Source organism: Lathamus discolor, chromosome Z, assembly GCF_037157495.1.
Source record: "Lathamus discolor isolate bLatDis1 chromosome Z, bLatDis1.hap1, whole genome shotgun sequence".
In the NCBI taxonomy this organism is placed as follows: Eukaryota; Metazoa; Chordata; class Aves; order Psittaciformes; family Psittacidae; genus Lathamus; species Lathamus discolor.
The window spans coordinates 21,082,970-21,099,173 of NC_088909.1; the positions used below are offsets into that span (position 1 = coordinate 21,082,970).

Here is a 16,204-nt window from a genome sequence, read left to right on the forward strand (position 1 = left end):
TGCAGGTGCCGGCAGAGCGCGGCGCAGCGGACGCGGGTCCGTGCGGTGCGCAGCGGCACGAGCAGCGCCGGGCAGCGGGGCCATGGCGGCGGCACCGTCGCCGTCGCCGCGGTCTTTCAGCGCCGCCGAGGTGCGGGCTCTCTGCGCTCAGGGCGCCTGCCTCGTGTCCTGCCGCCGCCGCCTCTACGACCTGAGCGGGTTCGTGCGGCTGCACCCGGGAGGGGAGCAGCTGCTGCGGCGCCGCGCGGGCACCGACGTGAGCGCCGCGCTGGACGGGCCGCCGCACCGGCACTCGGACAACGCCCGCCGCTGGCTGGAGCAGTACTACGTGGGGGAGATGGAGCCCGGCGAGGAGCAGGTACCGCTGGCGGCCGCCGAATGCCCCGGGTCCGCGGTTAACAGCGCAGAGGGCGTCCCGGGTCCAGAGTGTGCAGAGCTCGTTGGGTGACCAGGGTGTCCCAGGTCCAGGATGCGCAGAGCCTACAGGGCGTCCCAGACCTGGGGTCTCCCAAGTCCAGGGTATACGGAGCCCGTGGGGTGCTCCACTTCGGGGGTGTCCCAGGTCCATGGTGTAGAGAGCCCATAGGGTTGCCCGGGTTGTGTGGGATCTGAGCAGTGCAGGAGTCTGTAGCGCACCCCACGTCCAGGGTGCATGCAGTTTGAGCTGTATAGAGTCTCTAAGGGACCCCATGTCCAGGCTCCAAGGGTTTAAGGCAGTACAGGACATGCAGAAGCTATTTAGGGTCTGGAGTGTACTGGCCATGGAGCTTTGGGGTGCATGTAGCATATAGGGTGTATGTGGCATCCAGGTACAGGTCAGAGCTGCAGGCTGTGGAGGTTCTGGGGTGTTCAGAGCATGAGTGGTGTTTCGGGCAGGGCATGTTTGAGGTTCCTGGACCCCTGTATGGACCATGCCTGAGGTGTATGGGGTGCGAAGGTCCCAGGAGTATGGAGCATGCTGGTTCCAGGCAAATCTGTGGGGCTGTCAATGTCACTGGGGCTGGGCTGTCTGGGGCAGAGGATCCTGAAACATGTAGGGTCCAGGCAGCTCAGGGCTTGAGAGTGACCATGTCCCAGGCACCCAAAGCCTGGTATCTTTAGGATCCCACTCCATGGACACATTCCACCCTGGCCATGCTGGAGGGCAGGGCTGATAGTGGATCCTGGCATGCCAGCATGGCAGAGAGGTGCTTGGGTCTTTGGAGGAGTGTGGCAGATGGGGACATACAGCTCGATGTGGGTTTTAGCAGAGCTGTGTGGCACGGGGTGGGCGATGGGGCAGGGCACCCTTCCTGGCACTGCTGGCCCTCAGGGACCGGGGTGCAGGGCACCAGGACTTGCCGGCAGCGAGTGGCCAGCACTGCAGCGAGGAGCCCGGTCACCTCCCCAGCGTCGGGGTGTGGGATAAGGGTGGCTGTGACTCAGCACCGACCCCTCCACAACAGCCCCATGCTCAGCCACTGCCTGTGCGAAAAGGAAAGTGCCCCAGGCAGGTGTGCTTCTGGTGGGTGGACTTCCTGGAGGCAGCGTGGCACCGGGTGCTGCCGCCCCAGGACGCTCGAGCAGTGGGGCCACCCCAGCCCCTTTGCCAGCCCAGTTCAGTTCTTTCCCCTCCTGACATCCTGGCAAGGTCGATGACCGCTTGGTCCCTCTGGCTGGTTGTTTGCACTCGCTCCCCGTGGCGCAGCCTCGGCCCTGATCAGCGGCAGTGCCACAGATGGGGCTTTGTTCAGCCCCAGCGCGATGCCGGCTCATTCCCTGAGTCCCAGAGATGGCACCTCCTCTGTTGGGACACCCATTGCTGCTGCTGCCGCCTCCTCGCAGGCGTGACGAGCCCAACGGGTTGGGGCGAAGGAAGGTTCCGGACAAACGAGTTCTCACACCGCAGGGAATTGCCACCGTCCCTATGCAAATACACGGCATGATAACACTGGAGTGCAGGGAGATCAGACACTACCTGGCACTAGATAAACCGTCCCAGGTTGTAACACGGGGGGGATGGAAAGAAGCTGCCTGCTGCATGGCGAGGCTGGCTGTGCTGCATCCAGCATGCACCTTGTGTGAGCTGCTCTGACAGACTTGCCACCCCCCAGAAATCCTTTGGAGGGAGAAGGGGAATTGATGCCATTGTTGATGCTTGGGATTTTGCTTTGGCTACTTTTGGGCTGGCAAACCACAAGCAGCTCTTTGAAGGAGGTGTTGCATTGCCCTAGTCTGGCTTGGACTCTCACAGCTTTGCTGGTGCTTCTCCTCATCCATCAGGAGTCCCAGGGCACCATTCCCATGCCATGCTGTGGTCCTGCAGGCATGCAGCATCCCTGCCTGCTTATGTTTGGAAATTGGAAGAAGTTCTTCCCTGTCAGGCCCTGGCACAGGTTGCCCAGGGAAGCTGTGGCTGCCCCATCCCTGGCAGTGTTCAAGGCCAGGTTGGACGGGGCTTGGAACAACCTGCTCTAGTGGAAGGTGTCCCTGCCCGTGGCAGGGGTTGGAACTGGATGAGCTTAACCTTGTTTCCAGCACAAACCAGTCTGGGATTCTATGATTAGTGCAGGAAAGGCAAAGAGGAAGATGAGAGGCAGCCTTCATCCAGCTGGCAAGCCTCTCTGTGCCTCTTCCTGCTGCTCTTGGGAGCTCGGCTCCGTCCTTCAGCTGCAGGTACCTCTTCTGCATCACCCAGCCTCATTTGGCTAAGGACAAATTAACCCTCAAACTCTTTATCTATGCAAACAGAATATATAGGGGACATCAAAGTGAGAAGCAACAATTACCCAAACTAGACAGGGGATTTTAGCAGCCTTGCCAAAGGGAAACTGGATCATCTAATTACTCCTCCAATTTAAGCAATGAGAGACTTTCATCACAGCCTCTCTGGGGTGTGTGACGTGGCCATGAGTCACAGTGAATCTCCTATGCCTCTTGGGGTTGGTGTCCTCCCCTTTCTTTCACCCACATCACCCCATGTTGGGCTGGCCCTGATTCTCCATCCCACCCTGAGCTCACTTGGACGTAGGCGCTCGCATGTTCTTCGCAGGCGTTGCAACAAGAAGTGACTTTTTTATTATTATTGTCATTAGAACAAGTTAAATTCCACCTCATTTTAATAGTCCTGCTGCACCCAGTTTAATGGGCTGCGACGCAGCCTCGCAGGGCTCTGCCAGCCACTGCCCGGGGACGGTGTTGCTGGTGGGATGGTGATGCTGGGACCATGCCACTGTGGGTGGGGCCCTTGCCTGGGCTCCCTGTACCTCATGGGGTGTCGTTGTGCTGTGTGCCTGAGCCTACATTGCCAACACAGGTTCTCCTGTGTGGACATCAGTAAATCGAGCTGGCTTATGAGCTTGGTGAAGGTCCTGGAGGTTCTTGGGTGGAAAACTGGGTCCAGGCTGTTGTTCGAGCAGTGGTCTGCAGGCAGCATCTCCCTGCTTGGGCCAGGGGGAGGTTTCCAGCTTCTCCTCTTGCCTGTGTCCCAGGCACACTGGGCCTCGTGCTAGACCATCTCTCCTCTTTGTACCTGCCCACATCACAGCTGAGTTTGTTTTCCTTCATCCTGAGCTCTGCTCTGGAGCAGCAACAGCCTGGAGGAGAGAAGGCTCAGCACAGACCTTGTAACAGTCCTTAATACCTAAAGGGGCTGACAAGAAACCTGGAGAGGGGCTTTTGACAAGGGCTTGTAGGGACCGGACAAGGGGGAATGCCTTTAACCTGACAGAGGGGAGACTGAGATGAGCTCTGAGGCAGAAGTTCTTCCCTGTGAGGGTGCTGAGGCCCTGGCACAGGCTGCCCAGAGGAGCTGTGGCTGCCCCCTCCCTGGCAGTGTTCAAGGCCAGGTTGGACGGGGCTTGGAGCAACCTGCTCTAGTGGAAGGTGTCCCTGCCCATGGCAGGGGTTGGAACTGGATGAGCTTTGAGGTCCCTTCCAACCCAAAACAGGCTAGGACTCTATAGCCAGTGCTCTCCAGCTGGCACAGGACCAGCGATCAGCTCCCTGCCTGAACTGTGCAGGGCAGAGGGATGCTTGGAGATGGGTGCAGGATCACCCAGTTACCACATCATGCTGTGCCCTGAGTGTCTGGCCATGTTGCCTCACAGCAGGAGAGCCGGCACCTCACTGGGGTGGCAGTGGGAACATGGTCTTTGTAGGTGTTAACTTTCCCTTCGTTACATCAGGTTCTTGCGCATCATTCCTGGCAGGACCTGTTTGCCTGGGGACGACACTGATGCATCAGCATCACACACAGGCAACAGGCAGAGCCTGGCACTTGCAAAAACCCCTTCAGCCTCTTTCAAACCCACCTTTTATGAGGAAGAGGAGGAGGGCAGAAGCTCCAGTGCTGGTCTGGGTGCTGGTGGATCTTGGTCCGTGAAGGATCCCTGTGTGCTCCGGGAAGGAAGGAGCGCGCTGCCGCTCTGAGGAGCAAGCCAGGGCATGCACGCATGGCTTGCACCCCGTTACGCCACTGCTGCTGTTTCTTTCGGTGCTAGCCCTGGGATGAGCAGGAGGAGAGCCTTCCTTCTGGTTCCCTGCTGAGGAGGAGGAGGAGGAGGAGGAGGTGACTCAGGTGAGGCAGGGTGCTGCAAGGGAACACGCAGGGCGATGGCATTGCACTGATGGCACCCGACCTGCCCAGACTGGGTGCTGCTAGTGAGGAGGGGTCTGAGCCCCTGTCCACCTCCTTGACCTGGAAGGACAGGGAAGCCTCTGGACATGATGTAGTGCTTGGGTGTCCGTGGGCAGGGGAGATGGAGGAGGCATGTGGATATACCAGGAAGGGGAGGAGAGGTGCCCAGGGGTTGCACCAGCCTGCTTTCTTAAGCATCCTTCCTGCTGCCAGCAAGGCTGAAGTGCAAGCATTGAGGTGGAGAGCCGGGTCTCATTTTCTGGGGGAAGGACGAGCCATCTCTTTCTCCTGTAAAGCCAAATTTTCTTCCGAAGGACCAGTGAGGAGGAGGAAAAGCCGTAACTTCACCATCCTCAGCTGGATTTCAAGGCATCCCACCTCAGTTTTGGGAGGTCTGCCTGAAGGACAGAGCATGCAAAGCCAAAAATAGCAGTGGGGACCCCTGCAGAGGGAGATGTGGTGGTCCAGAGCTCATGCTGGTGCTCTGCCTCCAGTAAAATTGATGCTTGCTCAAGTCCAGCCTTGCTGGAAATAAGCCCTGCCCTGCCCCAGCGTGAGAGGCTGCCTCAGGGCTGGGTAGTGCAGCTCCTGTACCAGTGGAATGAGGCTTGAAATCCGGCTAGCCCAGGACACAACTGGGAGCCTGACTGGCAAGGAGCGCTGGGGCCCTGCCTCAGTGCCACCAGTGTGGCAGGGAGTAAAGTCCTGTCCACCCTATTGAGGTGACACTTGATCCTCCTGAATCCCAGCTCCCAGTGGCTGCCAGGGTGTTTATTCCCACAGAAAATCGCATCCCTCTTGGAGAAGTGGGGAGAGCATCCCTTGAGGACCCATGACGGCTGCCGGGAGAACACCCTTCCTCCCAGAACAACTGGGAGCCCCTGCGGGCACTGGTGTGCCGGGGCTGCCGGGCCGCGCCGTACCCTGCTGCTGGTTAATGGGTAACTCAAGGTGACAAAGCAGGAGAGAAGGCATGTTCGGCACGTCCTGCCTGGGAGCCGGCAGGCGGCCGGTGCTGCGGGGCATGGCCGGTGCTGGGCTTGCACAGGCATGCCGTGCCCTCACCGAGCCCTGTGCCGGCAGAAGGGCCAGAGCTGGCAGTGCAGTGGGAAGGAGGCCGCTGCCGGTGGCTGGCAATGGATTTGCTTCGAAGCTCCACACAAGGCAGGTTTCTCCTGTTTCCTGGCCAGCCTTGGCACTAGGACCGCAACCTGGGCTCATCCTGCTGCATCCCCAAAGCTTCGGTGCGCCTTTTCTAGCCAAAACCAAGCCTCCCCACCCCACCTTGTGTAGCCTGTGGCCAAGGTGCCAGGCCCAGCACCACCCTGCAAATGGCACTTCGCCTTTTCCCTGCAGTGAGCTCCCTCCTGCTGCATTTCTTTCTAGTGCCCGGTGCCAGGGTGGTGCCACCAGCTGTGCCGTGCTTCCCAGCTCCAAAATGAACCTTGGGAAACAAAATGCCAAGTCAGGCTTTTGCTGGACAGCAGTGGGGTGAGGAGGAGGGAGCCCATCTCCAGTGTGGTGTACACTAACCCAGCGATGCCCTACGGAGCACCAGAACTGGGTGCCCTGCTGGCAGCATGGTGAGGTGCTCTGAACACTGGGCTTGGGGAGAGGCTCCAAACAGACCTGAGCGTGCGATGCCTGATGGGCAGTTCAATGGTAGCTGGTGGCCACATCCCTTGGGAACCTGCTCTGCAGGTACTGGCTGACTTAAATTCATCAGATATTTCCCTCTGATTCATTTAGCAGGCAGTCATGAGCTCGCTGTGCCTGTAACCCTGGCTGGCATGGCCATCGCTGTCCCCAGCCATGTCTGCCACCCATGCTTCACTGCGGGGTTTTCATTCCCTTTCCAGAGCCCTGCCAAGCCAGTGGATGAGCAGACAATGGGTGCTGCAACCCAGACACCAGCACGGATGGATCCCCGCTGTAAAACAGTGGATGTGGAGAAGGTGAGAGCTGGGGTCTGCCAGACTGCTCCTGGGGAAGGCCAGCTATCCTGTCCCCTGCAGGGACACTGTCTGGCTGCTGACCCCTGGGATGGGAGGGATGCCAGGAGGGGGGTCGGCGGAGCCGGCAGCTTCTGCCCTTTCTCCCAGCGCGGACAGCATCACCCCTGCTTTATTGCCCAGGCGTGGCTGTGCTGGGAGGCTCCTGCTGCGGTGGTGTGGGAGGAGATGGCTCCCTCTGACAGCAGCCGTGCCCATCGAGCGGGACGTGCTCCCAGGCCGCACCTTACTTGCCTTAGTTATTGCTTTTCCCCACTTTCCTCCACCCTTGATTAAGCGCTTGTGTAAGGCAAGGTGATCCCCATGTGTCCAGAGTGCTCCCTGCCCTGCTACCTCCAATCTGAGCACACCACAGAGGCAGGGATTTGTCCCCAAGGTGCCTTTGAATGTCCCTTCCTTCCGTGGCACCCTCTGGCTGCTGAGGAGCCTTGCGTGCTCCTCAGTGAGTGCCCCTTTATCTTGCAAAAGGTGGTTTTATTTTGAGCAGGAGAACACCTTTCACCCTCCCCCTCATCTTCATATTTTTCACTTGCTGACTGCCTTTAAAATCAGTTACCCCAAAGCTTCATTTTTGCTCTGTTTTTTCCTCTACGTCCCCCGTGGAGGGTCTCTACACCCCATGCACCCCTGTGAGCTGGGGTTGTTTCCCCTTCTGCGTGATCACATCCATCCCTGCCAGCAGCAGAGCCCCAGTAACAGCCAAGGCCACCTCGGCCCTTTGCTATGAAGCTCTCCAAACTGAGCCACCCCGTGCCACCACTGACAAATGACCAGTGGCGCAGCCGTGGGCGCTGGTGCCGTGCCGGCGCTGCACGGCACAGGCTGGACGATGGAGAGGTGCCAGGCCCGGGGCTCGGCAGGGTGAGCGTGGTTTCTGTCCCAGGGCAGGGGTGGGACCAAGAAATCACCTTATCTGGCCAGGCCAGCAGAAGACATGCCTGGGGATGCTGAGCAACAGCAGAGGTGGTGCTGCCGGTTGTGCCTCTCTATTTTTGTCCCATGCAGACATGCACAGCTGCACAGGTCCCTTCTTGCTTTTGCAGCCATCTGAATGCAGTTATGCATGGGAGCATAACTGGTGTTTGTATTCTCATCCTGTCTCCCTGCTCCCCATCCCTTTCTGCTTCACTCCTCACTGCTGGAGCACTCAAATGGCTGTGGTTGCCCTGTGTGTCCTCTCCACAAGGAGAAAAGCCCTTGTTCAGGGCAATGCCATGGGCATGGGCTCCACATCCAACCTCCACCTCACTGTTGTGGCTGGTGAGGGGGGAATATTGCTGCTCACTATCTAATCTTGGCAGCTCCCAGTGGGGAGAGAGCCTATGTTATCAGGACCTGATGCTGAGCCAGGTCTGGTACAGCCACCTTCACCTTGAACCACTGGCAGGTACCCAGTGGCACAGGGGGTGAGCTCAGCCCTGTGCTTGTGTGTAGGTGGAGCTGATGTGCGTCTGACTCTGCTTGTCTGTCCTGTGCCAGTGCTTACAGGGAGCTTTGGGCTGCTTGGAACCAGAAGCAGCTGCCTGTGGGGCATGGGATGGGGTTTGTAGCTCCAGATCCCACAGCTCTGTGTCCAGTACCAGGGCAGTGTGTGGGTACAACTGGTGTCTGCTCCCTCAGGACCTGGTGGACTGGCAGAAGCCCTTGCTGTGGCAGGTGGGCTACCTGGGGGAGAAGTACGATGAGTGGGTGCACCAGCCCGTGGATCGTCCCATCCGCCTCTTCCACTCGGATTTCCTCGAGTCCCTCTCCAAGACAGCGTGGTGAGCCCCTGGGGTCTGTGCCATGCCCTGGCCAGTGCCTCCATGGGGAGGGAAGGGGGGTGATGACACACATCTTGCTCCACCCCATTGGACGCTCTCTCTGGTATCTCCCTCTATCCCACAGGTATGTCGTGTTCATGGTGTGGACTCCTGTAGTGCTCTATCTCAGCTGGGTCAGCTACACCTCCCTTGCCCAGGGCGACACCAGGCTCTTCTCCACCTTCACGACAGGTATAAGCAGCACCAAGGTCTTTGGGCTCACTCACTGCTCCCACTTTGCGTCCAGGGTGGGGTGAAGAATTCTGCATCCTTTCTGCATCCCTCCTTCCATGCAGGCTCAGTACAAGTCACACACACAAGTAGCGGGTGACCCCCTGTCCCTATGGCCACCGGCATGCCCCCTGCACAAAGCTGCCTGTGTTACTTTAAAGCCTGAGCTCACCCACCTCCATCCCCTCCTCTCACCTACACCATTCTGTCTCAGCAAAGAACATAGATAGAGCCATGGAGCACGCAGACTGCTCCCTCTTTCCTCCCTCCCTTCCTTCCATCCCAAACCCAAGCCCTGCAGGCACTGTGGTGTGTGCCAACCCCACTGACACCCACCCTGGGCCACTGCTGGATGCCAGCATAGCAGACGAACAAACCCGGCTCTCAGCGCCGTCGGCATCGCACAGTGCAGGGCTTGTTTGCCCAGAGCGCCTGCCCTTGAATCTCCCACTGTCTGCTCCCCCGGGAATAACAAGCGTGGCCGGGGCAGGCTGTCGTCTTTGTTGTCCTTTTTTCTTCTGCTGGGCTCCCTGTTTTTTTTGCAAGGTGCCACCCGGTGCCGGCTGTGACCGGCTGCACTGGCAACCTCCTGCTCCTCACGGCATTTGACACCTTGCTGCCAAGGGTTTGGTGGTTTTGTTTTGGTTTTGGGCTTTTTTTCTCCCCAAAATTGAACACACTGGGGGAGATCTGAATTCTTTCAGCAAAGATGCAGGGCTTTCAGCCACCCTTGAAAGGAGGAGGTGGCTGAAAAATGCTCTGTGGCAGAAAGTGCCCAACAAACCTATTCTTCTTCCCAAAAAATAATAAAAACCCAGGACCGCAGCACTGTTTAACTGTTGTGAGTGCTGCCTCCGCAGATAAGGTCCCTCCTGCCTTGTTCTGGAGGGTTAAGCAGCTTTGTTTAGACAGGGTTGTCCCTGCAAGTGCACATCCCAAGCCCTCATTGCCATCTGGAATGTAGGGAACCCCCTCACCAGCTCCCTGTGGCAGCAAGAGGCCAACTGTTTCCATAACAAGTATTAATTAATGGGAATCAAAGGAAGATGTGGTTAGGAGTGGTGTTTGAGGAGCTCCCTGGTGAAGCTCGGGGCAGGAGGTGGATGAGAGGTGAGAGGGAGGGAAAGCTGATGAGGAAGAGGATGGTGATGGAGAAGAGCACTCGTGTATCACCTGCCCTGCTAACCACTGCATGTCTTATTGTGTAGAGTACTCCATCCCCGTCCACAAATACTACTTCCCCTTCATCTTCCTCCTGGGGATGTTCCTGTGGTCCCTGCTAGAGTACCTCATCCATCGCTTTGTCTTCCACATGAAGCCACCTGCTAGTAACTACTATCTCATCACCCTGCATTTCTTGCTGCATGGGCAGCATCACAAGGTGAGTCACAGCTCACCTCCACTGGCACCCACTGGGCATGGGAACAGTGGCCTTTGCTCAGGCGGAGCCTGTCCGTGCATGTTCAACGTGTGACTCGTGGCATCTTTGCCCCAAGCTGGGCCCTTACTTAATACTGGCGAGGGCTGCAAGATGGGCTCTGAGGAGCTGGAGTCAAAGCTGCGAGCTCTGTCAGGGCAAGCGGGAAGACCGAAAAAGCCATGGGCTCCCTCTAGCTTCACTGGAGAAAATGTCCCTGTGGAGCTCAGGGGCTTCCCATCCAAAGCCACCGGCTGCCCTGCCACCTTGGTGAGGGCAAGTGGGTGCTCTCGCCGCTGGGCTCATCTTTTGGGGAGGGTTTCTGGAGGCTTTGGTGTTTGCTTTTCCCAGCCTGCTTTGCAGGGGTGTGCTGGGAGATGTGAGGCGAACTAGGAGCTCCCTTCCCCATCATCTTTCTCCGCTTCCAGTCTCCCTTTGACAGCTCCCGCCTGGTGTTTCCTCCCGTGCCAGCCTCGCTAGTGATCGGCTTCTTCTATGGCGTCCTGCAGCTCCTGCTGCCCGAGGTGCTGGGGCTCTCAGTGTTTGTTGGGGGGCTCTGTGGCTACGTCGTCTACGACATGATGCACTATTACCTCCATTATGGGTCACCGAAGAAGGGCAGCTATCTGTATGGTCTGAAGGCTTATCACGTCAAGCACCACTTTGAACACCAAAAATCAGGTAGTGCTCTGTTGCCCATGTGTGCTGGCAGGGAGCAAGGGCTGTCACAGCCTCACCTCCCTGCGTGTGTGTAGCTGATGCTCTGAAATGTTTGGTATTTGGGATGGGGAAGCCCACCCATGCTGCTGGGGAAGTGGTATATGAAGTGTTGCAGCCCCATTGGGCACCTTTCTTGAGGTTGGGGTTGGGGAGCTGGCATGTCGCAGGGGTGAAGGCAGCAGTCCGTCTCACTGGTAGGCACCAACGCTGCCTGGGGATGCCGGAGGAGGGACATGGATGTGGGTGCCTGTCCCTGCCTGGAGCAGCATCTCATCCTGCCTGGAGGTGTTGTCAGGCAGAGGGTGAGGCCCAGGGCTGCCCCGAGTCCTCTCCACACCTTCCCCAACCTGGCACCTGCTCAACTTGGCCTTTGCCCGGTTTCCTAGGAGAAAACGCCCCATCCAGATAAGCTTTCATCCATGGGGCTGGCAGAATGGCCCAGCCAGCTCCTTCTGCTCTTTCTTCTCACCCTTGTGTTGCCTTCCTCCCTTCTCTCACTCATCAGTTAATGTAGAGCAGGCTGTGCCCTGCCCCAGCAGCATCTTGGTGCCAGTGGTGCTGTGGGCTCAGCTCTCTCTCTCCCACCCACAGGCTTTGGCATCACCACTCGCTTCTGGGATCACCCCTTCGGGACGCTCATCCCTGAGGAGACCTTTGAGAAGAAGGACTGATGGCCCTGATGATATGGCTCCTGGTTGCTGGCTCTTCCCATCCCAGGCTGGGGCTGGCTTCCCTCCGAGCCCTCAGCGGGGCACTTGCCTCCTTTCTGGGGATTGTGCCACAGCAGTGGCCCCACACTGGAGCATCCCTGTGGTGCACTGTGTTATTGCCAAGGGGGATAGGGTGTGAGGATGCAGGGAAAAGGGAGGAGGAGGAGGTTGTGGGGTTCCCCGTTTCACTCCTGCCCCTTCCTTGCTGCTCTCCTGCTCCAGGACACGGATGCATGGGCAGATCTGCTGCCTGAGACATGAAGTGCCTGATGCCACCCTCCCTCCTCTGCCCCAAACCTTGCTCAAGCCCTCTGGCCCTCTCTGGGCATACAACACGCTGCAGTTAACTTTGTCACCTAACTTGTGCCGAGAGGCTTCCATATCCTGGATCCTTCTCCTGGCCCAATCCCACACAGGGTTTTCTTGGCCTGCAGTCCTTTGCATGGGGATCCTTTATGTCTGTATTTTGTCTTTTTCTAGACAGTGCAAACCTAAATCTCTCTTCCAGATTTATCGAGTTCATGGGTTTTGTAGACAGTGGCTACTCAAAACTCAAACTCCAATGAGCAGAATTGCTACCTGATGCCGTTTTGCTGATCCTGTGATTGGGTTTGTGTTGTTTTGTGTTTTTTTCCTGAATGTTTACTGCAGGTTTTGGAATAAAGTTCTGTGTGAAACTGTAGACACTACAATTGTAAATAAACTGTATATTTTGAAAAATAAAGCCTTTTAAACAGGGTCGGGCTAGTGTATCCCTTGGGCCTCCTCCCACATTCTCCCAGCCCAGGTGCATCCACTCCCAGGTGCTGATGGCCCTTGGTGCTGCGGTACCTTGGGGTTTCCTTTCACATCTTCCCATGACAACTTCCTTCTGCAAGTAATAGAGGAGCCGACAAGGAGAGGGGCCATGCTTGACCTTGTGCTCACCAACAGGGAAGGGCTTGTTGAGAACGTGGTACTCCAGGGCAGCCTTGGATGCAGCAATCACGAGATGGTCGAATTTGATATCCCCAGGAGAGTGAGAAGAGCGTGTAGCAAGCTCACTGCCCTGGACTTCAAAAGAGCAGACTTTGGCCTCTTCAGGAGCCTGCTTAGTAAGGTTCCATGGGATATAGCCCTGGAGGGGAGGGGGGCCCAAGGCTCTTGGTTGATATTCAAGGATCACCTGCTACAAGCTCAGGAGTACTGCATCCCAACTAGAAGGAAGTGCAGCAGGAGGGCCAGGAGACCTCCTTGGATGGACAAGGAGCTGCTGAGGAAAATTCAAAGGAAAAAAGAGGCTTATAAAAAATGGAAGCAAGGACAGGCGGCCTGGGTAGAGTACAGGGATGTTGTCCGGGAAGCTAGGGACCAGGTTAGGAAGGCTAAGGCCCAGTTAGAATTAAACCTAGCCAGGGATGTTAAGGATAACAGGAAGGGAGTCTACAGGTACGTAGCAAACAAAAAACAGAATAGGGACAAAATAGGTTCCCTGAGGAAGCTTTCGGGAGAACTGGCTACACAGGATTTGGAGAAGGCTGAGGTTCTGAATGACTTCTTCGCCTTGGTCTTCACTGGCAAAGGCTCTGACCACACCACCCAGGTCTTAGAAAGTAGATGCAGGGACTGTGAGAATGAAGACCTTGGGCCCACTGCAGGAGAGGATCTGGTTCCAGACCATCTTCAAAATCTGAACGTGCACAAGTCCGTGGGACCTGATGGAATCCATCCGCGGGTCCTGAAGGAGCTGGCGAATGACGTTGCTAAGCTACTGGCCATCATATTTGAAAAATCATGGCAGCCAGGTGAAGTTCCCGACGACTGGAAAACGGGAAATATAACCCCCATTTTCAAGAAGGGGAAAATGGAAGACGCGGGGAATTACAGAGCAGTGAGTCTCACCTCTGTGCCTGGTAAAATCGTGGAGCACATTCTCCTGGACAGCATGCTAAGGCACATGAAAAACAACAAGGTGCTTGGTGACAGCCAGCATGGCTTCACTAAGGGGAAATCCTGCCTGATCAATGTGGTGGCCTTCTATGATGGGGCTGCAGAATTGATGGACAAGGGTAAAGCAGTTGATGTAATCTACCTGGACTTGTGCAAAGCGTTTGACACTGTCCCACACGACATCCTTCTCTCTGAATTGGAGAGATACCAATTTGATGGATGGACCACTCGGTGGATAAAGAACTGGCTGGACGGCCGCACGCAAAGAGTTGTGGTCAATGGCTCGATGTCCGGCTGGAGACCGGTAACGAGTGGTGTCCCTCAGGGAGCGGTGTTGGGACCGGTCTTATTCAACATCTTTGTCGCTGACATGGACAGTGGGCTTGAGTGCGCCCTCAGCAAGTTTGCCGATGACACCAAGCTGTGTGGTCCGGTTGATATGCTGGAGGGAAGGGATGCCATCCAGAGGGACCTTGACACGCTTGTGAGGTGGGCTGATGCCAACCTTATGAAGTTCAACCATGACAAGTGCAAGGTCCTACACCTGGGTTGGAGCAATCCCAGGCACAGCTACAGGTTGGGCAAAGAAGAGATTCAGAGCGGCCCTGCAGAGAAGGACTTGGGGGTGCTGGTCAATGAGAAAATGAACATGAGCCGGCAGTGTGCGCTCGCAGCCCAGAAAGCCAACCGTATCCTGGGCTGCATGAAAAGGAGCGTGACCAGCAGGTCGAAAGAGGTGATCCTGCCCCTCTACTCTGCTCTTGTGAGACCTCACCTGGAGTATAGTGTGCAGTTCTGGTGTCCTCAACATAAAGAGGACATGGAACTGTTGGAACAAGTCCAGAGGAGGCCATGAGGATGATCAGGGGACTGGAGCGCCTCCCGTATGAAGATAGGCTGAGCAAGTTGGGGCTGTTCAGCGTGGAGAAGAGAAGGCTGCGTGGGGACCTAACAGCAGCCTTCCAGTACCTGAAGGGGGCCTATAGGGATGCTGGGGAGGGACTCTTCATCAGGGACTGTAGTGACAGCACAAGGGGTAACGGGTTAAAACTTAAACAGGGGAAGTTCAGATTGGATGTAAGGAGGAAATTCTTTCCTGTTAGGGTGGTGAGACACTGGAATCGGTTGCCCAGGGAGGTTGTGAGTGCTCCAACCCTGGTGGTGTTCAAGGCCAGGTTGGATGAAGCCTTGTGTGATGGTTTAGTGTGAGGTGTCCCTGCCCATGGCAGGGGGGTTGGGTCCTTTCCAACCCTAACTATTCTATGATTCTATGCTGACGAAATCTGTGCTGTGGGTGATGGTGATGGCTAGGGAGATGCTCCGTGCAGCTGGAAACCACAGCAAACTTGTGTGACCCCAGGCTCCTGGTAAGCAGAAGCTGGCTGAGCCACAGCTCACTTCTCTGAAGTTAGGCAACAGCATTACATGCTCCCCCAAGCTTCTCAAAAACAGCCTGGCCTCTGACGAACCCAACTGCAAAGCTTCCTGTGCTCCTGGAAGAGGTCAAGCGCTGTTTCCGGCATGTGTGGCTGCAGCCTGCTTCCTTTGATTGGCGCTGGGGGTTCCTGAGGCTTCAGGGATGGTGAGGGATGCAGAAGGTCCCAAAGGACCATCATCCCTAGTATCCTATGGGTGTCCTCTGGAGGGTCCTGCTGGCCACTGTGAGGACCTCAGCAGGGTGCTGAGGGTGTTACAGTGTGTTGGGCAAGCAGGGAAGAGCCCTGCTTACCCAACATCCTCCCCTATCACTGCATCCTCACCACGTGTCATAGAATCACAGAAAGATTTGGGTTGGAAAGGACGTTAAGATCACCTAGTTCCAACAGCCTGCTATGGACAGGGATGCCTCACACTAGACCATGTTGCCCAAGGCTCTGTCCACTCTGGCATTGAACACTGCCAGGGATGGAGCATTCACCACTTCTTTGGGCAACCTGTGCCAGTGCCTCACCACCCTTACAGGGAAGAACTTCTTTATATTTAACCTGAATTTCTCCCGTTTCAGTTTAAATCTACTACCCCTTCTCCTATCATTACAGTCCTGATGAAGAGTCCCTCTCCAGCACCCTTGTAGGCCCCCTTCAGATACTGGAAGGCTGCTATGGGGTCTCCACGCAGCCTTCTCTTCTCCAGGGACTTCAAACAGCCCCAACTTTCTCAGCCTGTCTTCATACAGGAGGTGCTCCTACCCCTGATCATCCTCATGGCCTCCTCTGGACTTGTTCCAACAGTTCCATGTCCTTCTTCTCCAATGTCCTTCTTATGCTGGAGAAACTAGCACTGCACACAGTGCTCCAAGTAAGGTCTCACAAGAGCAGAGTAGAGGGGCAGGGTCACCTCCTTTGACCTGCTGGTCATACTGCTGGGGATGCAGCCCAGGACATGGTTGGCTTTCTGTCCTTCTTGGCAGCGCACCAAGGGGATGCTGCAGTGTGGGACTGCTGCTGTGGTGCAATCTCCAGGAAGGGGGCAGGGTCTAGCAGCCCTACTGAGGACTGGGGAGGGATGCCAGGCCACAGCAGAAGGGATTGCAGTGCTCCAAATAGCAACAAATGTCAATATGGGGAGAGCAGCCTCTCTCATCCCCTTCCTCCTCAGGTGGTTCCCACAGACAGTTCCTTCTTCCAGCAGGCAAAACCCAGCACAGGCAGACAGAGCTCTCCTGGCCCCTTCCTCTGACACCCGAGAAGGCTGCTGGGAAAGGGAAACTGGGGTAGTGTGGGAAGTACAGCAGGTTGCATAATGCCTCTTCCGCTGCCCGGGAG

At 56.7% G+C, this 16,204-nt stretch overlaps 1 protein-coding gene across 1 annotated transcript; it reads left to right on the forward strand.

The window, feature by feature from the left end:
• FA2H (fatty acid 2-hydroxylase) lies at window positions 1-12,234 on the forward strand. Its single transcript, XM_065662782.1, has 7 exons — window positions 1-358; window positions 6,478-6,573; window positions 8,251-8,393; window positions 8,518-8,624; window positions 9,872-10,044; window positions 10,509-10,761; window positions 11,392-12,234. Exons 1-7 carry the CDS (start codon window positions 83-85, stop codon window positions 11,469-11,471), a joined length of 1,128 nt encoding a protein of 375 aa, XP_065518854.1. The 5' UTR covers window positions 1-82; the 3' UTR covers window positions 11,472-12,234.
• Window positions 12,235-16,204: the final 3,970 nt, after the last annotated feature.